Here is a 26,449-nt window from a genome sequence, read left to right as displayed (position 1 = left end):
AGAGCTTGTCCCTTCCACCAGAACGGGCTCTCCCTGCGCAGGGGGGCGGCGGGACTGCTGGACGAAGTCCCCGTATCCCGTGTCCCCCTGTCCCACCGCGGCCCTCCGGGAGCGGCCGGGAATGGCCCCGCCCCCTCGCGTGCCGGGCTCTCTCTCGGCGCGCACTCATTGGCTGTCGCCCGTGGGGGCGGGGCCGGGCGCCCTTAAGAGGCCGGGCTGGGGCCCCCGCTCAGTGGCGGGTTGTGGCTGCCGGGTTGGTCCCATGCACTGCACCAGGTACGGGCGCGCCGGTGATGCTGCTCTTTGCCTTCCCCGTGTGTCTCCCGCACGGGCTCGCAGCACCCTCGGGTGTGCGGGAGCGGTACGGCTCCGGGGGAGGTGGGGGCGAGGTCCTGCGGGCTTGGCTCCTGCTGCTCCGGGAGCAGTAGCCTGGGGCTGGCGGGGCTGCCCCTCGGACGGGCTCTGCTCTCCTGCCTCTCCTGGGTCCGGGCAGCTTAGCTAGGTGTGGCTTGCGGAGGGGCGGGCTGTAGCGAGATAACGCCGCCCGCCCAGGCCCTGGGGCGAGCGCCTGCCCCCGGGGCGAGCGCCTGCGGGACCCTGCTGGAGTCGGGGAGGAAGAGGGAATGCAGAACGGCCGAACGCTGCTTCGCCCGCCTGCGTGTCACGGCTTTTGGGTTGTCAGCTGCTGCACGCCCAGTCCTCTGAGAGGGGTTACCTGTCCCCAGGTAGCGCGGGGAGCATCGCGGAGGAAACAGACGGGGTTCACTAAATATAGGTGTAAGCAATGCCTATGCTCTGACTTGCTTCTCCTTCCTAGAAATAGAGAAAGGAGAAGCGAGTGGCGACATCATTTTCTGGAGAGGGTGAAGCTGCAGGGACAGGTCCAGAGGCAGAGTCGAGTTTGTTCCTCTTTTGAGAGGAGGGGGAAAGAAATTGGCCCTTGTACCTGCCTAGGTCTACCTGCCTTGCATTGCTTGGTTCCTTGACCTTTCTTTCCTGTGTGAGCTCTCGAAATTAGACCCCTGCTCCCACCTTCAAAGCCTCTGAAGTTCAAGACAGCCATCACCAGCCCCAAAAGGAAACTTTTCTCTGTTGACTTCGAGTTGGGCATCAGCAGGCTCTTAAGTGCAGAAAAAGTTGTCTGCGTTGTCAAATGAGCTGTAAAAGCAGAGAGCTTATCCTCGTATTTGGTATGAAAAGCTGTCACTATAGTTCTTACCTTGGAAAAAAGCTCCAAGTAATGCAATTGGGCTGGATATTTCTTGCCTCTCCATTCTAAAACTGTGAATAACCAAGGCTTCCTATGAAACCTGACTTCTCAACATTTACAAGAATCCAGCTGAATAAATTTCCCTGGGAAAAGATGCAATGCAGATGAAACTGACCCAAGTAAGGGAAGAAGCATTGGAAGCTGCCTTAATTTAGAGGAGAATGAATAAAAGCCTGGCAAAACCAGGTAGAGATGAGCAGAACAGTGTTAGCAGACAGGTGGATCTGCTGTCTGTCTTGTACAGCTGCCCTTGAGCTGAAAGGAGGTTACAGAAGGAGTTAGCTGCTGGGTGTGTTGGGCTCTGAATGCACAGATGCCCTTGCTGAATGAATGCTGTGAAAGCCTGCTCAGAGCTCCTGTGTTGGTGTTATAGGGTGGGGACTTAAAGCACTGAATTGGAGAGTGTAACTCTTGTTTTTTCTTGGCGTGGGAGCAGCAATCGAGCACCAGAGCTGGCTGTACATGCTTTTGGCAGCCAGAACTCTGCCGCATCATAAGGCCAGTGGTCACTGCTACTGCTGCTGGCTCAGTCTGCTCTGCATGGTGGGAGCAGCTTTAGAGACTGGCCTGCAGCCAAACAGGATTTTTATTAAGGGAATATTCTGTGTTTAAGGTCAGCTGCAATACAGTTGACTTGAGGAGGATGTGCATGATAAATCTGTCCAGTGGCTCATCCAGGGCTAGGCCAAAGAGTCTGCCAAAAGCATCCATCTGAACTTCAGTGTAAGGGCAGGAGCAATAGGTGCCATGTTCTGGAAGCTGCCTAGCTGCAGAGGCAAATCCAGGGCTACATCTGGTAAGGTGGCAGCTGCCCTGGAATGGGTGCACAGAGAGAGATGGTACTGCATCTCTGGAGGAATCGGCTGGGTGCTGGAGAAGAGGCCATGGTGGAGGTGCATGTGGCCTGCACTTTCTGGGAGAAGGACTTTGTTCTAAAGCCAAGGTCAACCTTGAATAGATGAGTTGTATTTAGCAAAGCCCTGTGAATATATGGTTGTTTTCCAGGGGCACAAATGTTGTGGAGGCTTGAGGTGCAAACTCTGTGCTGGGGGTAAAACTAGCTGGTGGGCCTTCTGAGCTGACATCTGTTTAAGTGGAGTAGAGGAAAGAAAGGTGCAGAGCAGTGTTGGCTAAGTATCTGCCCTGCTGCTGTATCAGACTGTTGGTATCCTTACAATACTACTTGCAGGCATTGTAGACTGAGCAGGTCTGGGAGACTGTGATGAGCAAAGCATGTAGTTCAACTGAATGAGTGCTTCTTAGCCTTTAAAAATACCAGACATCTGAGGCTTTATGAAAGGTGAAGTCAGCTGTGTACAGCAGCTTGTGACAAACTGAATTCCTGCTCCTACAAAAGCTTCTGAAGCCCTGGGGAGAATCTCTCCTGGAGGAAGGAAAGTGCAACAGGAATACCGCTTTATGTAGCATTGAAATTTGAAAATCTCTGGGTTTTGTGAACACTTGGCAGGACTGAGCCATGGGCTTTGCTTTGGGTTGGAAATTCTCTGGAGCCTGCTGTTGCTAGCCTAGTAGGGCTGCGCCTGTGTGTGTCTTCAAATGGTGACTCTGTCCCTGTATCATTTGGAAGAGATCTTGTTCAAGAGTACAACAGGCTCTGATCCGTCTGCTGTAGCATGTTTCTGAATGTGTCTGTACGCTATGCATGTACCTGCTTTTAATTAAGCCTGAGGGATTTGGGGGGTTGATAGAAGCAACTTTATTTAGGATGGCTGAGGGGAAGTGGTATATCAATTGTCTGACAGAATTCATATTAAAGTGCTTTTCTAACATCAACTGACCTTTCTTCTCATCTTCCAGAGTATTAGACTATTTTCCTCACAAGCAAGCAATGGCTGTGGATGTAGCAATGCAGCTGTACCTATGCTCTTCACCCTTGCGAAGAGAGAAGTGCGCCTGCAAAATTTCCCCAAAGCCAAGCAAGCCATTGCGGCCCTGCATCCAGCTGAGTAGCAAGACCGCGCTGAATGGACCAGAAGAGGCAGCAAACTCCTTCACACACAACAAAGTAAAGAAGAGAGTATCATTTGCAGATAGCAGAGGCTTTGCTCTGACAATGGTCAAGGTGTTCTCAGAGTTTGACGATCCACTAGATATTCCTTTCAACATCACAGAGCTGATAGACAGCATTGTGGGTCTGACAACAGTGGAGAAGGACAGCTTTGTCCTGGATTTTGTTCAGCCCTCTGTGGACTACCTGGACTTCAGAAACCGCCTTGAGACAGACTGTGTCTGCCTTGAAAACTGTGTGCTAAAGGAGCGATCTGTTGTGGGAACGGTGAAGGTGAAGAATCTTGCTTTTGAAAAGACTGTGAAGATCCGGATGACATTTGACACCTGGAAAAGTTTTGTAGATTATCCATGCCAGTATGTCAAGGATACATATGGAGGGTCAGATCGGGACACATTTTCCTTTGACATCAGCTTGCCTGAGGGAATTCAATCCCATGAAAGGGTCGAGTTTGCCATTTCCTTTGAGTGCAATGGGAAAGTGTACTGGGACAACAACAGGGGCACCAATTACAGGATCATACGGTCAGAACTGAAGTCTGCCCAGGAAGCTGTCTGTCCCCCACAGGGCCCTGACTTTGGCAGTGCATTTGACCGGTTTGGGAGCCCTCGATGCTCCTATGGCCTCTTTCCCGAGTGGCCCAGTTATTCAGGCTATGAGAAGCTTGGGCCCTATTACTGACCCAAGGACAAAGTCTGGGTTGACTAACTTGTTGGTGTGTCTTCAGGCCTTGGGGCTGGTCTGAATATGAGGTCTGTGAAGAGGTGGAAGAACTGCAGCTCTAGAGCTTGGCATAAACCTCCCAGCAAAACCAGATGTGCAGTGCTCTGCTGGCAGTGGGCTTATAGTTAGGGAAGCAGTTCTGGCTCTCCAGATGATCAAAGAACCAGGGACTGTTGCTCATGTCTCTGCAGCATTGCTTCTTCCTTTTCAGTCAAGTTGCCAGTCTCCAGGGAAACACTACAGTGCTTATATTGTCTATCCAAGCTGTGTAATGGTGGCTGCTTGGTATTGCCTGCCTAGTATTAAGAGTCTTTCAAACTATGTCCTAGTATTATATTTTTAGTGGGCTGTACTACAGCTGCAGGATTCTCCTTGCAAAGCTGGCCTTTGCCTGTCAGGAAATAGTGATTGGATTGCTGGGAATGGACTCCTCTACTTGCACATGTCCTTGTAGTGAGGCCTTTTCTACTGGAGGCAGAAAGAGCGTTTTGGAAATGAAAATGCAATGTGATGACAGGAAATGTGGCCTTACATCCTGCCATATTAGGAGACGTGCCTGTGGGAGAGGATCTGATATGCTTAGTCACCGGTTGTTTAATCAGATGATCTTGAAAAACTGTCATACCATTGGTGTTAACAAAAATAGAGATTAGCTGTAGCTGTGTGGTGCTTGTAACACAGCTGTGGGTTAACATCCTTGACTGCCTTCTTCAAAACCTTCTTGTTTCTTTAAGCATAAGTGATCAATGATGCTTTTTTCCCTGGATGGCTATCAGAAGTCAGCTGTTGGCTGTGCTGGACTCTGAAAATGCCGGTGTTACTTCTGTGGACTATAAAACAGAGTTTTGTCCAGCTGGGCCCAGAGTTCTCTGCAGCAGACCCTAATCAGGTGGCACAGGAGCCAAACACAAAGGGACCACATGGCTATTCTATGCTGTGTCCTGTATAGGAAGGTGACTGTTGTGTACCTACTGTGATGGAAGTGCCTTGACTGAAAAAGAGGTAGTATGTGCGATCTCAGCAATGCTTTGTGATAAACAGGCTTTGGAACTGATGTTGCTTTTAAGATCTCATAATGGTTTGTTACTCAAAGCCGTGGACTGCTTGGCAGCTAAAAGCATGGCACTGCTCACATGTGAGGATGCTGTGGCTATCCTGGGTGTACAGCAACATTCTGGGCTTCCCTTGCTGTTGGAGCAGTATGGCATTTCAACCTGTAAATGCCCAGACTTTGCATCCCTCTGCCCATAAAAAGTGGTTCATCCCACCTGTGCAAAAAACTAACTGTGACAAGTGTGAGATGTGGGGTTATCCTGGCATCACCTCTGGATGCGAAACTATTCTCGGATGTGAGCCACGCCTATCTTCTAGATGTGTGCTGAGGGTAGGTGGCAAGCTTGTGCAGTAACAAACAGGCACAGAAAGCATCTTGGGTGCTAACCAAGAAGTGTAACTTAATCCCTCAGCTCAGAGGTAGAGGGCTGTATAGTTTGTAGAAACAGAGGTCAAGGCAATCTTATATTTTCTAGTGCATAAGCTTTATATAATTTTTGAGTGCCTATAGTAGCCTATGGATGGGCTGGAGAGAAGCAATGGGCTAGACTATTTAACTTTGTTAACATAGCTTTTAATTCTGGAGACTACTGTATAAAATGCTTACGAGCTGTTTTACTCTAACCTAGAAGGGATCACTGTTGGATGCTAAAAGGGACAAGAGGTTGCAAGAAGAGTAACTAGCCTTCAACTGCTGCTTTTTCAAAATGCAAAATCAATGTATGTCTTCACTGTGCTTGATCACTTAGTTGAGGTGGTGAATCTACTTGCTAGCCCAGAGCTCATCAGGCTTGGTTCCTCTGTTCAAACAGCTTCCCAAGTCAGCCTTTATAAACCTGCATCTGGTCTCTCTGAAAGGGACTGTTGACTAGCTTGGCTTGGTTTTAAACTTAAAGGAAGTTTGAGTGACACTGATACTTTTTATTTATTTAGTGTATGATGTTAATGTTGTAAGACACTGACTGTAGAAAAGGTATGTTCTCCTAGCACGCTCTCGTGCTCTGGGGAGCTGTTTGTGAGCCAAAATAAGGCATGTAGGTCTGGAGTACTGTGGATGGTGGAATCTCCTTATGGGGCCTGCTTGTTTTCAGGCTGTGCATTGGATGGGCTTAGGGAGAAATGTGGAACATGAGCTAAAAGAGCAATGCCATAAGTAAAAGCTAGACTGGGAACTGTCTATTTGACCAACAGTAGTTTAAAAATACTACTTGTGGCCTTTCCCCTTTTTCCATTGCCAATGTGAACATAGAAGTGAGGGGTTGCTCTCCTTGCTCTACGCCTGGAAGTGCCTTGTAGGGTGTTTTGCATGTTGGTTTTTAAAAGATACTTTTGTACACAACATTCAAGTGGAAAATGCACTTTATAATTGCCATGTAATGACTCTTTTAAAAATATGGTTCTGTTTTTATCTGATTGTTAAAATAAAGGTGGAACAAAATGTTGGCTGTGTATCTTGCCATCATCATACTTAAACACCAGTGAGGCTGGGGAGGTGATTCAGGCATGAGTCCAGCTTCCTGCAAGTGACCATTGACAGGGAGGAGCACACATTCACAGTGAATTCTGATGCCTGAAACAGGAAAGAGCTGCCTGTTCCTGCTGCCTTCCTGCCAAAACAAATGCTTCCAGAGCCTCTGCAGCTCTGGGAAGAGAGGAGCTCAGGCCCTTGTCTCTGCTCTGAAATTTCCCCACTAATTGCCTTGTTCCCTTCACTCTTCCCCTGCTTGCAGTGCTAGGAACAGCTTTTTCGGATGTTTCTGCTTTTGTTTACGTTGTCTCAGCTCCACCTCTTCTCCCCTCCCCTATCCCGGCTTGGTCTGGGAGCAGTGCTTTCTGTGTGTACTGGGGTGTGATGGATGCTGGGAGAGGTGTTGCAGAAGGGTGGTCGGCTCTTTTCTAATACTAGGGTCAAATGACAGTCAGACCCTTCTTCACCTCAAGCTAATTGTCCCTGTTGTCACTGCACTAGCAGCAAGTACACCCCTTTGCAGAAAGGGAACAACTGGTGTAAATACCAAACAGGGCTGGTTTCAGCGTTTGACCCGACTTGGACAAAAAAGATTGGGCCTCGATGATGCCCTGAAGGTGTTGTTGCATTTCAAACAATCAGTCTCTGAGTTGGCTGGGTTTTGCCACATAGGGATAAGGAAGAAGGAAAGCTCTGGGGGAAAGGGAGGAAAGCAGTCTTGGTGTGCGCTGGTTTGAGGAGCTATGTAGGCAGTTCTTCCAATCTTACTGCAAAGCCTTGCACTAGAAAAGAGAAGTTGTGTCGTGCAATTTTTCTCATATAAGTGGGCAAGAGAGAAACCCTGCATGTGATTCCCTGCCTGACAACAGCATGAGGCAAAAGGCTTAATTTGTTTGGCAACCATTTCCACTCCCTTTTCTGCAGAAATTCTTTGTTACCTCCACATCTAACCAACTGCTGTTAAGTACCATTAAAAAGCTTTGGATTTTTTTTAACCCCTGTTCTTCTTTAAATCAAATATACAACACATCTCTTTTTAAAAAGGTATCCAACTGCTTTTCTGGTTGTAGATAAAATATTAAATACTTTTAAAAGCTATTTGTGCTCTTGCCTCGGCACATCCCCAGGTGATCGGGGTGGCTTGGCCAGGATTGTTTTCACATCTGAACATTGGCCCAAGGTCATGAGTGAGACAACTGCAATCAGGCATTTCCAGTAAGAGTTTTGTGGCTGAAAACCCCATGCAGGACAGTTACTGTAGGAGAGGTAAGGGAAGTTCAAGACATGTAGGGCAGCTGAGGAGATGGTGCAAGCATTGCAAGGGCCAAGAGAACTCAGCTCTGGGGTTTCTCTTAATGCTCAGGTGTCGAATGCTGGAGGATACAGATGTTGCAATTACTGTGTTTATAAAGCCCATGCACTTGGTGGTTAATATAATACACAAAGATCTCTTAGAATGCTCCTGGCTTTCCACCCCCTACCACCAACTTTTCTCTGAAGTTCCCAAGCCTCTCTGTCCTGAGGGTTTTCAGTGCCACCTCTTGGCAGAGGTAACTAAGCTGTGATGTCATGTTGATTTTGGCTGTGTTTGGAGGTTGAAAGTTCCTAATTCTGTGTTCCATGGACAGTTTGGTAAAGGGGAGGAGGGCAGCTGTTCCTCTGCTCCACATCCAACTTTGGCAAGTAGGATCTCCCACTGTCCTGGGGCTGCTGTCCTACAGGGGAGCAGCTCTGCCAAACCACTGCCATCACAGAAGCCTCCCACAGAGCACACTGGATCACAAGTCCTGGATACAGTGACAAAGGAGGTAAGCTCTCTGCACCCGCATCCTGGCACAACAGGGTCAAAACTTTAAGAAGGTTTTTTTAAAGTAACAAGGAGACCACAGGTGAGAATTTGCTGCTCCCAACCCATTCTCAGGCTTGCTAAGAGGGTTCTTATTGGGGAATATAGGCTTGTCCAGCTTCCAGAGCAGGGCTGATAAGGGGCTGAAAAAGCTTGCTCTGGGGTTGCTCACAAAGCAAAGAAGGTCCTTGAGTGCAGGTTTCAAGACATGGACCTGCTTAATCAGAAAGTGAGGCTGTGTTGCTAGCTGAGCAGCAGAGCCCAGTGGGAGTCACAGCCTGAATGTGGCAAGGTGATGAGCAAAAATGTAGGAAATCCAAGAGAGACTGACTGCTTTCAAATCCAGTGAGGGTGGCTCAGCCTGCCATCAGTCTATGTCTCTGTACAGATGACAGAGCATTCACATTCTTGCTTTTGATGTTTGCCAGGGGGATCCAAGGATGATGCACTGGGGAAAAACTGCCCACAATGGGGTAATACACAGAGGGTAAGAAACATGTCTTTGCCAAAGCATGGGAGTGTAAATGCATCCAGTTAGTACTTTGCTGCCGGACCAAATTTTTCTTCACTGTTAAATGTAGCTCTTATAGGCACTCAAAGTGGAGAGTGGCCTATAGAAAATGTTTTCCTTGCTAACAGAGGGTGGCATGAGTATTAAGAAGGGAGGAAAATAGAGAGTGTCATTTCCCAACAGCCATCAGCAGTTCTTCAGTTTCCTCTCCACACACCATCAGCAAATGATCCTCTCTAAGAAACTGGGTCTTTGGGGGGATGCCTAATGACCATAAGGGAAGGGATAAATGGTGCATTCTTTTCAGCATGTACCACAGAACTTACTGTTGCTCTGTAGTGTCTCCCTCATACAGGGCATTGCCCTTTCTGTCTTACACACCAGGACACTGTTTCCAGTGCTTCCAAAATAACCATCACCACACTCAAACAAGCTCATGTGGGATCTGGGAGGCAGGAAGGGCACTTATGTGTGTAGTGGGAGGAGGCTGTGCTGAGGACACAGCTCTCAGCAGTACTGAGAGCACACTGCACCCCTGGGAACAGCACGGAGCTTTGCTGTGAAGCCAGCAGTATGGGGGTGGGTTAAAATGCTCCCAAAACTCCCCTGGAGTTTCCACAGAATTGCTCCTACTGGGCAGTTCAGCTGGCTCTAAATTATTGCAATAAACCATATTTATGTCCTTTTTTTTAATAGAACTAAGCTTTATACGCACTTCTCTGACCCAGCAAGGTTCTGCCTCACTGCAGCCAGAGAAGCTGCCCAGCCTGTCTCTATCCTCCCCCTTGGAGGAATATGGTGCCAAACAGTTAGCTGTCTTAAAAGACTAGTTATTGACATTTACACAAGGCTTCAAGAAAGAAAAAGGTTGTCTTTGTTGAAAAATAATTGCAGCTGGCCTGTTCCTTTGGTACAGCTAAGTCAGAGCAGTCACCAAGTTAAATATTTTGGCCCCTGGAACAGGGATATGGACAAGCCCTTCCAGCCGATGCATTAGTCATAGATCTCTCTGCTCTGATGCTGCTGTGCAGTCTCAGGAGGAGGGAAGGCTCAAACTTCATAACCCAGGAGAAGTATGTTTAAAAGCCATAGGAAAAGGGTGAAACATTCATAAATGCTTTTATAACTTCCAGCTATTTCTGATGTGGGAGTCTTCTTGAGACCATGGTGATGTCTTTTATTTAATGAATCCTATACAGGTTCAAGTGGAAGGAGGTCTCTAAGGTGTCTATTCGAAGCAGAAACACTCTCATAGCTATCTGAGGTCACTTAAGGCCTCATCTATGTGTATATTGATGAACTTAATGATGGACATGTCCCCACATCTCTGTGCCCTGTCCCAGGACTGCACTGTTCTCCTGGTGGAAAAGAGATGGTCTTCAGGAATTAAAGGAGTTTTATGTAATGTTGTAGTCTTGCCAAATCACCTGGTTTCTTCCAGCCCCTGGCCAGATCCAGGATATATGGATGTGAGGGGACAAGGTAAGCAGACCCAGGACAAAAATATTTTAGAGCTGGCAAGTCCTAATATATGTGCAGTTTGGGGCAAGGGAGCAGCTGCTGTTCGCATACTGCAAGGTACTCGCCATCCCTCAAGGCATCCTGCAGAGAAGGGTAGAGCCATATTCCCAAACAATTGTTGGAAAACCCTACTGTTAAGAGCTGAAGGCCTTAATTTCCAATAACACCCATCAAAGTCAATTTGAGCAAAACAGATGCCAGTTTCCTTTCCATCACTCCATATTGAGCAGTGGAAACTCATGATCTCCTTCATCTGCTTTCTATCATTGTGGCTCCTGCCAGAACAAAACTGGAGCATTATCAGCAGGAATGTAATTCCTCAGTGTTTGTGGTGCCACTCCAGCACTATGGAGACAGGCACTTTTATAGGAAGAAATATGATAGCCCTCTCCAGTCCCACTGAGGGTTTTAAGACCATTCCCTTTTCACACAGTGTTCCCCTGGACACCTGGCAGGTGTTGCTTCTCCTGCATTTCCCTACTTGCTGTGATTTACTGGCATCTGGGTGGCCATCAGAAATGCAGTGTTTCTTCAGCCATGAGCTCAGCTGAGTGAGTCCTTGATGGTGTTGCAAGCCAGAGTTCAGGGTAGCTATAGGTGATGTGGCACCTCCCACACCTCACTCAATAGCACACTTGGTCACTGGAGTATGAGATGTTGGAACAGGTCTCCTTCTTGGGCTGAGGACTGTCACAACCCAGCTTACTTTCTCCAAGAAGCTGTCTCCAAGATATCAACTCACAATAGGAGGCAAACTAAAACCAAATAAATCTACTGAACCCTCCACTTCACAGTGACTTCTGCAGGAGAAGAACTTCACTTCAGAGACCAGAACAATTACTACTTGAGTGCTTTATAGCTGTGGAAGCCATCACAGCAGACATACACTAACTTTTAAGTTGGTGGTCAACAAGATTTCTTAGACAACCAATGAATCTGCACACAAATCTTCCAATGCTTCTAAATGCCCTGCAATAACAGCCCTGTGCTGGCAAACAGCAAAGTCATAAAGCCAGCAGGGGTGCACTCACTGGGGGTTAATAGCAGAATGACTGAGCATTTTAGTAATTTTTCTTTTTTAGTTTTGGTGTTACTGCAAGGAAACATGGCTTTTGTTCAGGCAAGCTGTCTTGTGAGTGTTATTTCTGCTAAGAGGTGTCCTGGTTTAGTCTGAAATTGTGTATTTATGAACAGTTCAGTACAAAAAACTTTTGTTATCTGCATCAATCTGGATTTAATGTTTAACCACTTACTTCTACAAATGCAGACACTGCACACAGGACTTGGTAGCTCACTCTGAGAGCTGGGTGACCCATGACAGTCTCAGGCTGCTTGGGATCCTCAACTACGGGTGCTTTTGGGGCTTGGCTCCATGTGTAATGGCTCCAGCTGGCAACTCAGGATCACTTTGGAGAAGCTGGGAAGGCAGTTATCCCCCTCTGGAATCAGAGCAATATATGCTAGCATGGAAAGGGCCTTGTCTTTGCCACAGCAATGCCCGTAGAATGTGTGATGGGACCAGGAGCTTGCATTGCCATCATCCTCTGGCAGATTGACAACATGGAACAGCTCAGCTGTGCAGGGAGAAGTCCATCCTTTGCCTCAAGGTGACTGGATGGGGAAGCAGGACACAGGCTGTTTTGCCAGTTCTGGCTGCTGCTGCTGGACCAGGGGACCATATGAGAATTACAGCTTGTGCTGCAAGGACCCCACTCAGTTCATTGTGCTTTCTGAGACACATCCTACAAGACTGCAATGCAGCAGCAAGACAAGTTACAACAAGCACTCAGAAATAATGTCTGGTCTAGTAGACATCTGCAGGTGAATGCTCCAGGCTGCAGGCCTCCCCTGGAGTGGAGAATATGGTCTCACACTGTAGGGCCCAGGGCAAGGCTCTAGTGATGGGTTACACAACCAGGCATCAGAAACACTCACTCCTCTTGCCTTCTGCATGCTGGAAGGGCTAAGTCCACCAAAGCTGCAGCTGGAGTATGTCAGCTTGGGAAAATTCTGCCTTATAGATGAATGTCTGGGATAAAAAGTGCCAGAATGCTTGTACACTGTGCGAAACTGAGCCAGCACTGGCTTCCAGGTTTCCTCTGTCCTAACACAACTGCATTAAGGCATTGTGTTGATCCCCAGACTTTGCAGTTGCATGGTCATGCTGCAGAAGGTGCAGCATTTTTGGACACCTCCAAGGCACCTGTCAACTTCAGCTACGCTTTTTCATGGGGTTGGGAATGGGCTGCAGGTCAGTCCTGACCAAGCCTCTTGGGCTTCTGTGTCTCAGTGGTCCCTTTGCTAAGTAAAGACATGATGGCCTTCTAGCACATCACTTGTAGTCACTCATTTTCCTCTTGCCATCAGCCAGCTCCTTACAGCACCCCCCCAGCAATGACAAGCATCTTCCCTATTGTGGGTAGGAAGAGCAAGGGAGAAAGAAGGCCAAAGCTCAGCCGTGTAATTAACAAAATGAAAGATCTGTCAGAGTCTGGAAAAAGTGCCCATCTGGCAGGATCCTGCAGCTCCACCCTCAGGGAATCTGCATTTCTGACACTCAATCTGCCTGCTTGAGGAAATACCCTCCCAGGATCAGCTACAAGCAGAACAACTTGTGAGCCAGTTCTGTACAACTTAGTCTAACTAGGAGTCCTCCCAGCTCTAGCTCCAGCCAAACAAAAGCAAAGGATCCTTTCTTCTGAAATACAGAGGCCATGATCTAACTTGGAGCTGTATTTTCAGTTCTGCTACTTGTGTTCATGCTTGGCTGCTTCCTTGTTTGCAAATTCCAGTGGTGGATTGTCTTTGTTTCCTTAACGATGTGAAGAAGGAAGACATTTGGATATGGTCTTACAGGAAAAGATCAGATGGAATTTATACCATCTTGTGCCAAAGATGCACTAAGAACAACTAGGATCCTCAAAGCCATCTGAACTTGAATCAGTAGCCAGATTTTTCCAAGGTGCAGATAACCCAGGAAGAGAAATGGGTGAGCAGTGACTAAGGTGGGTTTCCAGCTGCAGTATAGACCCTGAGAAGACTGGCAAATTTGAATCCTGGAGACATCTCTAGAACTCGAAGTTTTGAATTGATTGGAGAGAATAATCTCTTCTCTCTTTGGTACAGAGCAGCTTGTCAGCCCAACAGACCAAGTTGTAAATACAGCCCCAGGGAACTTCAAACTGGTGCAGTTTTTTAACTGTGGGGATGAATCATCCAAATAGCTTTCTTCAGGCATTGCAGGGAAGAAATGTCACCAACCATGTGAAAATTGGGACCATGTGGTTCTAGGATGCTTTTTGAAAGGACTATGCTTGATAAAGCTAGAGTGAGTTCAAGGCTGGTTCCCAGGTCAGACCCCAGCACAGCAGTCTCAGCTTCTGATCCCAGGAACTCTCTCAGCTCTGCTCATTATTTTCATTGCAGCCAGTGCCTACTTTTCTGCACGATGTAGTGAAAGGCTGCAAGTCATTCAAGGCCAAGACAGCTTGTGTTTTGTCTGTTTGGAAAAAAACAAATGTCAGAAAAAACCCCAAACAGATGCCAGAGAACTGCCTCTGGCCTCTCCCATCTGTGCATGAAGGCAACTCCTCCACGGTGGCAGCAGCCTCTCCTTCCACTTGGCAGGTGTTATCTGGACCAGAGCCATAGGTGCAGGATCTACTTTCTGTTGAGCGCACAGAGGAGAGGCAGTGCCTGGCACAGCCTGTGCCAGAAAACACTTTGCTGTGCACTTCAACAGCTGATCTGATAACACAGAGGTGCTGGCCTCTGTTCTCTGTGCTTCATTCCCTGAAGAAGGAGAGTGATCGTTGCTTTTTCTTTCCATGAGGAAGCTGTTGGACATAACCTGCCACCTGAAAGGTTTTTTTTTCCATGGTGCAATTAATTTCAGGGACTTTGGGGTCCTTTCACATCCTGAAAGATGGCAGTTTTCACCTCTTGGGAGGCCTGTCCATCATCATTTGGCTCTCTGGGTGCCATTCATGGAGCCACATGTGCATGTCCTGTAGCCTCCCCACTGCTCTGACCTGCTTACCGCATCCTGAACAGCCTCAGCTACAGCCCCCATATCTCCAAAGGGCACGCACCAAAGGCTGGGAAACTGGGAGAAGTCAAAGTCTGCCCTAATCAAGCAAGGCCATGAGTTATTACTAAGCCCTGGAGCAGCAAAACTGCTCATTTCATGTATGTTCATTAGCAGCACAGATAAGAGCAGCATTGATTGCAGGCTATAATTAGATCTCTGGGACCTTTCTGGACTGCCTTTCTCTAGCATTGTACTACTTTGAAAGACTTCCAATTTCTTTTCTGAATGGTTGGGATGGCATTTCCCTATTCAGCAGATTTGGGATTGTTTCTGTTTTCTCCATTGTGGCTCACAGAGGTCTCCCAACTTGGTGCCACAAGCCCCACACCACAGAGTTAGCAAAAGCTTCATTGTTTGACCACTCCTGGTCCCTTGAGCTGCAGAGTTGGCCAGACTGTAACTCTCATCTTAGCACTGCATGGCTAACCTGCCAGGCAGCCCTCTCTGCTTTGCTTAGCTTGCCAAGATGTAGTTTTGTGAGTATTTTCCTCTGATGATGACTCTGATTCTCCTGGAATAACTTTCTTAGCACGCACTCTGCAGCCAGGCTAGAGCATTCCCAGAAGAAATGGATGCAGGAAGCCAGAGCTAAGCACATACTTGCAGCATGGTGGCCTAGATGGAAATTATTACTCCTCTCCTGAAGTGCTGGAAAATAGCCTCAGCAACCACCCTATGAAAGCAGGGGTGGAAGAGTAAAGGGAAAGACGCATAGCACAAAGGCCTGGAGTCAACAATAGGCAAATGGGACCCAAGGGTGTCCCTGCTTCTGGTTCCCTCTCCAAAATGCTGATGTGTTGGAGACAATCACTAAGCATGGCCCTGCGCTGGGCATCTTTCTTTGCCACATTCACACACCAGTCTTCTTTTGCACTGCCCACTCAGCATCTGGGAGGCAAGGGCAGTGGTGATGGCAGCCCACCTGGGATTATGAAGCCAGAGGCAAACATGCACAGCAAGGCTTGGCTGACCTGTGTGCTGAAGGAGGATATCTGAGGAAGTATGTTTGTACATCTGGTTTTGAACCCACTGTTGAGGAATACATCTGGGCCAGGTAGCTCAGCTTGAAATTGAACTCTGGGTGAGAGCCCAAGACAAGAGGCTGTGAACTGCTAATCAGGTTATGGGTGAGGCCAGCCAGGTGAATGGACAGTGAGAGACACAGCAGATGAGAATTGCCGACCTTTTCGATAACAAAGGAGACAAAGAGGGGCGATGCCAGTGAGGTGGATGGACATGGAAAGGGGGGAAGGGGGTGGGCAGCAGCGGGGACTCAGGAGGAAGAGTGAGACTTGTGCCCAGGAGGTGGGGAGGGTATAAAAGCCCAAGGCTCCTTTGCTGTGGGTCCTCCTTGAGGCACCAGATGGGATTGTTGCTATGTAACTGTGCTGTGAATAAATGGGGAGCCTTCTTCTGTGAAGGGGCTTCGGTCCCAGCAGTCTGGCTTAGGGAGTGAGAGTGCCAGAGAGTCTTCTGAGTGGTCAGACTCAGAACTTTCCTTAACACCCCAAGGCCAAACTGTCTGAAATTAAAACATAATTTTTAGTGGCAGTCTCTTTGAGGACAGAAAGTCATCCAGGACAAAACGTTTTGGAGATGAGCCACTTTTAGTCTTCCTGCATTTTCATCCAAGACTTGCTGACCTCATGCTGATGTGTAACCTGAAGCAGACATACTGAGTTCCTGCCTCTTCCCAATACCTTCAGGCAGCAATACCAACTCTGACCCACCCAATGCAAGTTAATAATGCTATTTTCTGCAACGTCAACATGAATTTTATCTATTGTTTATCCTTCAAAGCTATGCAAATCACTGGAAATAAGTTTATCTTTATTCTACAGCCTCCCCTTCCCTTCTCTTTCTGTTCTCTGATTTTAAATTTCTTTTCTACCAGTTTAAAGATGACTTTGTGAAACTGTTTTCTTACGTTTTAAATTTGTTTGTGTGAGATCTAAGCCAGATCTGCTGAGGTTAGTGGCTCTCATAGGGGTTTATTGCTTGTTACTCCTCTGAACCCAGGAAGAACCAGTCCAGCAAAAGGAGCAGGTGTTTTATTCTGAGTGATTTTTAAAATGCCTGTATCAGCTCTGCACGTGTAAACCACAGTGTCTAGCCACAAGGTCATCATTGGTAGAACATGACTTGGCTGGAGCTGAGCAACTTGATTATAAACAAGAGGTGAAAAAGAAATTATAAGCTCGAGTTTCAGAGCCCAGCACAGGTTCTGACTCAGCTCATGCTGACTAGCAGCCAAAAAATTAACCAGCAGAGGCTAAGGACAGAGCCTTTCTCTGCCACGACAGCCATGGGTTTTCAGCAAATTGGTCTGGCAGAAAGAAGAGATCGCCATAACTATTTCTGTTTCAAGGCATTTGACAAGGCAATGCTTAGTTTGCACTGGAATCAAAGTCCATTAGTTTAGCAACAAAAAGCACACGACTTTCTAATGTAACCTGATACCACTATTTAATGTCTACAGTGTAAATTATTAACAGAGTTCTGCCCAGCACCTTATCACTGGGAGGCTGGTAAAATCTACTTCCAAGGGCAGACTCAATATCCTTTGCCAGACCTAGATTTTATAATTCCTCCATATCTTAGTCTTATTTATACTTTTAAATTGACATGCATGATGTGGCTTACGCCCTCCTGCAAAAAGATGAGGTGGAGGGGGAAGAAGGTCGCTGCTACCTTTCTGCAGGAAGGGAACAAGCTGAAAGGGAGGCGGTTCTATTTCCTATTGGTACAGTTTGCATTGAAAATGCACACACCTAAAAAGAAATTGAATGTTTAAAGGGCACTAGGGCGGGGACAGGTTGGCAGGGTAAAGACAAATACTTTCTTAGCCAGACAGTAACTCAGGTCATCTCTGTCTCTCCTAGGCCACTCTTTCATACTACTATCTCCCTCTTGCCCTGTACTCCCCTGGCAATCTCCCCAACAGTAATCCACATTTCAACAGTCCCATTCCTCTTCTGGTCTCCTCTCCTTGCCTTGGTTGCTCTCTGGAAACCCACTGCTGCTAAAGAGCACATCATACCCTCCTCACTTCTGTCAGGGGCAAGCCATGTCCTGGGTGTCTCCCAAGATGCTTGCTGCTAAGTGGTACCAAGCATGTGGGTGCTGCTGCCACCACGCAGGCTGAGCAGTAAACCAAACAATGCCATGACGTGTGAAACGTGACAGCCTTGCTGCTCAAGGGCCTGCCTTCTCACCCAGTAATTGTCTTGAAGGAGAAAAAATAGTTTGCAAGAGTATCACGGAGAGACATCAAGGCAGGGTTATTAATAACAGGCAAGATGTAACCTGCAGGCCACATGTCACAGGGCTGTGAGGTGAGGCCATCATGTGGTATGTGCAACCCAAAGTGTCTTCATGGAGAGGCAAATGTAACCCTCATTCTGTGGACCTGCACCTACTCGACCTTTACACTGAATATCCTGCTGCTGTGTGATGCTTTTGGGAAACACCTTGGAACCACAGGAGTGTTTCTCACTTCCATGAATGACCTGTGGTTGGTTTTTGCCTACCACCGCAGAGAATGCCACAATGGGCAGACATCATTCTTCTTAATCCTCACTTAGCTGAACAGCCATAGCTAGATGCAGACTAAAAGAGCCCTTGGCTCACTGTGGACAACTGCTCTTCTCATTGCTCTGCTGGCAGCTCGCCCTGTAGGGTGCTGTGGGAGCACACAAAGGCAGCAAATCCAGCAGACAGCTTCTCTCTGTGGCATGTGGATCTTGGCCCTGGTGGACAAAATGTGTTAGGCTGGTATCCTGCCTGCTGGTCCCTTGCATCTACTGTCAGGGAAGTCCTTCCATCCTCAGGACTGCAGATTCAGATGCTTTTTCTCCAGAATATACTGGAGAATATACTCAAGAATTTACCCTGTCCTGTTTTCTGACCACTTTCTTAATTTTTGCAGGGCAACTTGGATTGTTATTTCATGCCACATTCAAAATCCTAAAAAGTTACTTCAAGTGAGTGCACTCATATGCCACTGAGATGTGCCATCTCGACCTCTCCTTTACCCAACCCTCACTTTTGCACATAAACCACTGCCTTCTTTCCATGGGACCCAGTCTGCTATGCCACATCTCACAGATCTCTGGTGATATATTACCATTCCTCACAAACCATTCCTCCATAGCATTTGAGAAGCCCTCTTTGCTGCCACCACATCACTGGCTCCTGCTTTACAGCAGTAAAAGCAAATCTCTTAATTTCACTGTGGTACTAGAAACTAAAATTATTTCACAGTATTTGCAAATTGTCCTTCTTCCCAGGTTTCAGTGAGAGCAGAAAAGGGAGGAAGATGATGCTCTACGTTCATCTACTCGAAGAAGTATTTGGCATGCAGCTATAGAGCAGAACATGGCACAGTTACACAGGAATATTTGCCTGTGGCCAGAGTGCCTTCAAGACCAAACACATCTGCTTAGAGAGACAGTCTTTTGCTTTCCATGGGGTAGCCCCTGGGAAATGCCCAAAGGCCCGCACGAGAACCATCTTCCAGGCCAGCTTCCAGTACTACCTGCTCGCCATGACTGTCAGGTTTCTCTGGCCAAGGGGAGACGTGAACCAAGCCCTGGTGTTAGAGCAAGAGGGGGGACAGCCTAAGGGGTGACTCCCTCCACATGTCCACCCTGCTGAGGCAAGGTGCCCTGCACAGGGCAGGTTCCTTGGGACACAGCCAAACATCTTTATGGAGAGGGCACGGAAAGAGGCCAATGAATTGGGAGGGACTGGCAGGCATGCTGAGGGACAGGAAGGGCAGTCTAGGAAAGGTTGGAAAAGGCTAATAGGGAAAGGTGGAGAAACCCCACCTGGATTCTCCTCTGTGGCTTTGCTCTTTCCTCCTGCCACTTCCAATACACAAGCACCAGGAGAGCAGTGCTGGGTTGGTGAGAGGGTGTGCCTGTGAGGAGGGAGGCACCTGGAGAAGGAGCCCCAAGGCCAGGATGGCAGGTAGAGGTGCCCCAACACCACTGAATGGGAATGACAGGAGACCAAGACTGAAGGAAATAGCAGTGACAGGCCCTTTCTGTTACCACTACATGCCCTCACAGGTCTGCAGAAAGACAGCAGAGTTTCCCAGGCTCACCAAGGGCATCCTACTTCACCACAGTGCTCCACAGCAGAGGAGAGTGAAGAACAAGAAGTCACTCCTCTGCCCAAGACACAACAGCAACCACAGATGAGGATGCCTCAAGGTGAGGCAAGATGCATATTTCTCAGCCAACCAGCAAGTAGCTCTTCACATCAGATTCCCCTGAGAGAAGGAGGAGAAAAATATGTGTCACACCCTGACCAGAAGCCAGCCAGCAGCTCACAGTCACACCAGCTGTAATAGAACAGCAAAGTAACTCTGGGCTTAGCTGAGCCAAACCCTGTTGCATCAAAATTAATTTAGTAAAGCGTATGTAACTAAGTCAGAAGGCCCATGGGGAACACCCCAGAGGAGAGCCAAACTTTTCTCAAAGTTGCTTGTAGAGTAGATTAAGAAGCCCTTCCTCAGGCAGCCATGAAGAGTCACCTAAGCAGAGGATAGCAGAATCAGCTGTGGTTTTGATGGAGTCAGTTTTTACCTTTTTGGAGGCAAAAAATTGTCCCCATGAGCATGCATGAAGTTGCTTAGGACGAAGGTTTCAATTAGAAAAGGCTGAGCCAAGGAATGGCTTGGTTAAGAGAAAAACTAAGATTTTTGAAAGGCCAAACATCAAGTGTTTTAAAACTGCATGGTGAATTGTGGAGAAATCCAACCCAAAGGATCCCCTGAGCCTCAGCTCACATTCTCTTTGACTGTCCATCCTGGTTTGGGGTGACGAAAGAGTGAAAGCCCTGTAGTTTTTGTGGCACAAGCAAGCCTCTCCCTACAAGGGTGTTTGAATTTACCATGACAGAGGCCTGAAGGTTTGTAGGGAGCAGTGCCTGCCTATGGCACAGCTTTGGCTTTCTCCCCACTGAAACAAACTCAGGCACTCAGCTTAGGCCTTGCACTCGCTGTTCAGGGAGTTTTTAATGAAACAGTAGAATTAGCATGGAAAAAATGTCTCTGTGGGTACTGCACTGGAGTCCAGGGCTTCCTTGACTCATAGCATTGGCAGAACAACCCAAGCTGGACTTCGAAGTTGGACCTATGCCTAGGAGATTTTAAAATCCCATTGGAACTCAGGCCCTGGTGTCTGGAAAGGCTCTCTGCCAGGCTCTGAGCCTGCTCCTTCTCACAGGGGATGGGGTTATTACTGCCTCTTGGCTCTAAACCTTTCCCCTTCTGAGAGCAGTCATATTCTCTCCAGTTGCTGCAAATTTTCTTTCCTCAGCTGTTAACTCTCACACCAGAGACACCTGAGAACTCACAGGATACCTGTCCTCCCCCTTGGTGTGAATCCCAAATTCCTTTGGTTTCTTCCAGAGGGAGATGAGGAGAAGACAACTCTCTGCCTCCATGGCATGGGCTAACACGAACATGTGCCAGCTATTTCTCCCTCTGAGATAAAACGAGCACAGGCCATTGCAGACACAGGGTGCATGAGGCAGCCAGCCCACCATTCTCCTGCCTCCAACAATGTAAGGTTAGTGATGCTGTTAAAGCACTGAAACCACTGTCTAACATGGAGGTAAGCTGAACACAGATTCACTGACCTTCCACTATCCGAGACAGTCAGGCAGCGACCAGTGCTGAGATCCAGAGATGAGAGAAGCCTGAAAAGACAAGGAAGGTGAGGCTTTCCAAGAGGCAAGGAAAACATGGCATCTCTCTTCAGGAAGTTCATGAGGTTGAGATGGCAGCCTGTGAAGACGTGCAAGGACATGAAGTGCTGGGCCTTGGTACAGAGGAGCCACCTCTCTGACAAACAGCAAAAGCCTCATGAAAAGAGGTGTCCAACTGACTGCCCTTTCAGCCACCCCGTAGATCAGGTTGCTCAGAGACCCATTCAGCCTGGTCTTGAACGCTTCCGGGGATGGGGCATCCACAGCTTCTGTGGGCAACTTGTTCCTATTCCTCACCACCCTCCCAGTAAAGAATTTTTTCCTAATATCCCATCTAAACCTACTCTTTTTCAGATTGAAGCCATTCCCCTTTGTCCTGCCACTGCATGCCTTTGTAAATAGTCTTCATCTTTCTTGCAGGCTCCCTTCAGGTACTGGAAGAAAACAATTAGGTCACTCTGAAGTCTAGTCTTTTCCAGGCTGAACAATCCTTCTGTTGTATGAGAGGTGCTCCATTCCTCTAATCATCTTGGTGGCCCTCATCTGGAGTTGCTCCAACTTGTCCATGTCCTTCCTATGCTGGGGATCCCAGAGCTGGATGCAGCACTCCAGGTGGGATCTCACCAGAGTAGAGAAGTAAAGAATGACCTCTGTCAATCTCCTGGCCACGCTGCTTTTGATGTAGCCCAGGACACAATTGGCCTTCTGGGCTGTGAGTGCACATTGCTGGGTCATGTCCAGCCTCTCATCCACCAGCACCCCCAAGCCCTTCTCAGGAGGGCCACTCTCAATCTGTTCATCCCCAGCCTCTGTTGATACTTGCGGTTATCCTGACCCAGGTGCAGCACCTTGCACTTGGTCTTGTTAAACCTCATGAGGTTCCCATGGGTCCACTCTCAAGCTTGTCCAGGTCCCCTTGGATGGCATCCCATCCTTCCAGTGTGTCAACTGCACTACTCAGCTGGGTGTCTTCTGCAAACTTGCTAAGCGTGAACTTGATCCCTTCATTTATGTCATTAAAGAACACTGGTCCCAATTTGAAACTCTGAGGGACACCACTTGCCACTGTTGTCCATCGGGACTCTGAGACATTGACCACTACCCTCTGCATGTCACCATCCAACCAATTCCTTACCTATCGAATCCATCTCTCTCCAATTCAGAGAGAAGGATGTTGTGGAGGACCATGCCAAAGGCTTTACAGAAGTCCAGGTAAATGACATCTGTGATCCTTCTCTTGTCCACTGATGTAGTCACTCCATCATAAAAGGCCACTAAGTTGGTCAGACAGGACTTGCCCTCAGTGAAGCTGTGCTGGCTGTCCCCTGTCCTCCATGTGCCTTAGCATAGCTTCTAAAAGGCTGTGTTCCATGATCTTTTCAGGCACAGAGGTGAGGCTGACAGGTTAGACGATACAGGGTCCTCCTTTCTACCCTTTTTAAAGATGGGTAAAATGCTTCCCTTTTTTTGGTCACCTGGGACTTCCCCTGACTGCCATGACTTGTCAAATATAAGAAGTAGTAGCCAGACTGAGGGGTCAGGCAGAAAGCCCTAGTATGGCTCCAGGCAGCCTTTTCCACAAATGGCTGAATGCACATAGAATATGAAAGTCAGACAGGAGACAGAGAAGAAGAAAGCCTGGACATCTGCCCAAGACCACTGAGGAGCAGTCTGAACAGGAAAGATCAGTCCTATGAGCTTTAAGGCCAGGCGCTGCTTCTCTAGGTTTGTTTTTGCAGCAAGAGATATGTGATGGGCTCCCAGCCCAGCCCATCCCTTGCTGATGGACCTGACTGTGACTGCAGAGGAATGCTGTGAAGCAAAGGCATTCATAAGAGATGAATGCCATGGTGGACATTTTGGTGATGATCACCAGGTTTTAAGCCTGTTGGAAAGGTTTCCAGATGTGGCGTTTTCCCCATGAAGTCATCTGATAGCCCTGTGCTGGAGTCAAAATATCACCATCTTCCATATAGGGAATCAAACCGTGTGTCACTCCCTGCCCCCCTGCCCCTGCGTTTCTAAATCTTGTTTAAAAATAGGATGTCTCAGAGTTCAGTCTCCCTTAGTGGAAGCCATATGAACTGTTGCTATCCAAAACAGTGTTGTCACGAATTGTGTACTCTGAAAGACTGTAAACCTGGAGTGCAGAAAGCCAGTGATCTCAGGAATGGTAAAAATGGCCGCAAAACTACTTCCTTTTCATGCAAACACGTTGCTTTCTCAGCCAGTGCCTGCCAAATGAGACACATGCTTTTTAATTATTCAGCCCTCAAAGTTGTTACATAGACTAGTACCAAGCTAGCTGAAGTCTGACATCTTCGCTGTTATTTAATGAACACACCACATTTCCTTCAAAAAACATCTTTGCCGTGCAAAAGAGCAAAAGCCAGCAGTCTGTGTTTAATTGAGTGCCTGTATGTTTGGCTTTCGTGCGCTTTAGTAGAGTGGCAGCAGCACACAAACATGGGAACAGGGCCAGCTTTTGCAAAGTTAATGAGGAAAAAAGCCCACAGTCACTGCTTCCGCAGAGGCACTGCCTCCCATGAGGGATACTTACACAACCAACTGAGAGAAGAGAAAAGCATGCAAGCTTTTGCTTAGCTCTCCTTCCCTTCTCCCTCCAGAAGCACAGGTCTGGGTAGGTTCTCAGCCCAAAATGCTGTGAGACAGGCACAGGACAGTTGGACAAGATATCTCTAGTCTTTCAGTCAGATTTGCCTTTGTCAAACACTGCTCCTGAAAAGGTCAGAAGTCTGAAGGAAGGAGGGAACTGCTGCGATAGGTTTTCAGTCTGCTGCAGCAGAAAACACCCATGAAATTTCTCCTTCAAAGCAAACTCAAGATTGAATATACCAGTAGCAGGAATTCTCTTCTAAGGACTTCACACTTCATGTGACTTAGTGCAGGACCACTGATGGTGAGAGATTCCCTGTTACTGCTGGCTCCTGAGAGCAGAAAAGCCAGGCTGGAAGTACTGAGATTAAGAATACTTACGTTGCTCCACACCACTTGGCAACCAGATGGCCCATCACAGCAGTTTTCAGCCCACTCTCAGGAAGAGGGCAGGGTCCTGGTGCCAAATCGAAGATGACGTGACCAAGTGCCAGATCCTCACAGCGACTGTAGCTGAACACTGGCTAGCAGCTCCACAGGCAGGCATAGCAACGCAGGATACAGCTGGGCTGCTCTGGTCAGGCCTCTGCCCGCCACAAGTATTGCACAGGAGACGCCTGAGAAGAAGCTACACGTGCAGCTGACAGCGTGTCCAAGCTGTAAAACCAAGGACTTGCCTCTGTTACAGTAAGTGCTCTCCACCCTCAACTCTGAGCTGTTGAGCAAGGGGACCTCAGTGTGTTTCCCCACTCAGAGACCTTTCCTGTGTTGCTCTGTGGACAACTTAAATACAGACCACCTTGGAGTCAAACACTTGTCAATGAGCTGACCAGGTAAAGCAGAATCCAGCACAAGCACAGCTTGCCAGCAACTGGAAGGCCTTCTCAAGCAGAAGGCTCTCAAAAGTGTTCAAAAATATCTAAAGCACTACAGCCTTGGTGTGGCAACACCAAGAAAAGAAATTCTGAATAGAAGACTTAGTACTGAACAGACAGGGCAAGGGACTGACCCTTAATTTCTCAACAGTCCTGAAACTCAAAGCTTCCTTCTCAGATACTGTTTTCTGTTAAAGCCCAATCCTTAAAGAGAGTGTTTTCAGCAGTACAAGCAGAAACTATTGCAGCTGGCTTAAGCAATGGACAACCATGGTGAAAATGCCTACAGTGGTGCAAGCATCCAGTGGGACCTATTTTCTGGAGGTTGCTGACCTTAGGTATGTCAGTGCTTTTCATCTCCCACTGCTGGTTGCACTTGCCTCTCCACAAAAGACTGTCTGAACTTCCCTGGCTGACATTTTGTTCCAGTTAGAGCTGGAAAAAAGGGACATCTGAATATACAATGACCTTTCTTAAGGTGAGACCCTCATCACCCCAGAGACATTTCCAGTTATTTGACATCTTGAGCAAGGCACAACAAACAAATTTATCCTCAGCTGATTCTTATAAAGTAAACAAGCAAGAACACAATGGCTTCACAGAATTGCTACATCACAGGGACTGCAAATATCTGAAAACTGGCATACTGTGTAGGGTAAACACAACTTCAATGCTTTCTTTTATTTTCCTTGCTAGAGACCAAGAGACTATATTAGTAAAGCAAGAATTCTGTTTCACAGATAAATGAAGAGCCTGTGGTATCCAACATTAGCAAGTTTAGAAAACAACCTTGGGCTGGGAAAACAGAAAAGCACCAGGAACTTTAGGAAAAAAAACCTCTGCTGCCTTTTCAGGAGTTTCAGGAAAGGCTAGAAGTTAAAATTGGGCTGAGCATCTCAAGTAATGCTTATGGCTACATGCACCCTCCTGCTTTTTCTGCAGAATTGGCTACTAGCACTGGCCATGACTTGGAAGTCATTGGTCCTTTTCACTTCTGAGTCTTTGTTGGGTGACCTTGGAAAGGTACTCGGGGTCACCTTGAACATACAAAAAAGGGCCAGGTAGAGGCACTAAGAAAAACTATTATATTCCATGTCCTGCCTTGACTCTCTCCTCAGTCCTCTCTCTCCCTGAGCACCTTTCTGCCTGACAGGACACACCCCCAGTGTCAAGAGCTCAGAAGTATGCTGAGTAAAAGATGAGAGCAGCACTGTTTCCCCACACCCTGCCTCTCCCCTACAGTTATGGCTCAGAAGAAAGGCATGTCTGTCCATCACACGTACACCATTTATAACAGAAACCACCCTGTCCAAGGACTGTTCATGCCTTACTAGTGAGGAGTGTGGTTTTCTGCCAACTTATTATTTTTGGGGCCTGTTTTCACATAATCACTGCCTGACTTGCTCCAGTTTGTCGACATCTTTCTTCTGGAGGTCCTCAAACTGGACACTGCTTCTGAAGAAAAGCTACAAACACCAAGCACATGGAAACCAACATCTACTCTGATCCTGTCACGTGGGTGTGAGCTCAGCAGGAGAAATTCCCCCCTGAGAACAAAGAATATGTAGTTCCAGAACATGGAAGAATACTCTGTCTCATCCAAAAACTGGAGTGAAGCTGGATGAGCACCACCGAGATCTGTTCTCAGAGATGTGATTACTCTGAGAGATTACTACATATCAAAGCTGACAATCTCTGCAGAAGACAGGGCAGCAGCTGGGAGAGAGGGT

The 26,449-nt window shown here is 47.6% G+C and overlaps 1 protein-coding gene across 1 annotated transcript; it reads left to right on the top strand.

Moving 5' to 3' along the window:
- The first annotated feature begins 242 nt into the window (after positions 1-242).
- On the top strand, positions 243-6,635 carry PPP1R3B (protein phosphatase 1 regulatory subunit 3B). Its single transcript, XM_071556076.1, has 2 exons — positions 243-276; positions 3,089-6,635. Exons 1-2 carry the CDS (start codon positions 263-265, stop codon positions 3,978-3,980), a joined length of 906 nt encoding a protein of 301 aa, XP_071412177.1. The 5' UTR covers positions 243-262; the 3' UTR covers positions 3,981-6,635.
- Positions 6,636-26,449: the final 19,814 nt, after the last annotated feature.

This window comes from Pithys albifrons, chromosome 5 (genome assembly GCF_047495875.1).
Source record: "Pithys albifrons albifrons isolate INPA30051 chromosome 5, PitAlb_v1, whole genome shotgun sequence".
In the NCBI taxonomy this organism is placed as follows: Eukaryota; Metazoa; Chordata; class Aves; order Passeriformes; family Thamnophilidae; genus Pithys; species Pithys albifrons.
The sequence above is the reverse complement of the archived record's forward strand: the minus strand, read 5'-3'. Positions and strand labels throughout refer to the sequence as shown.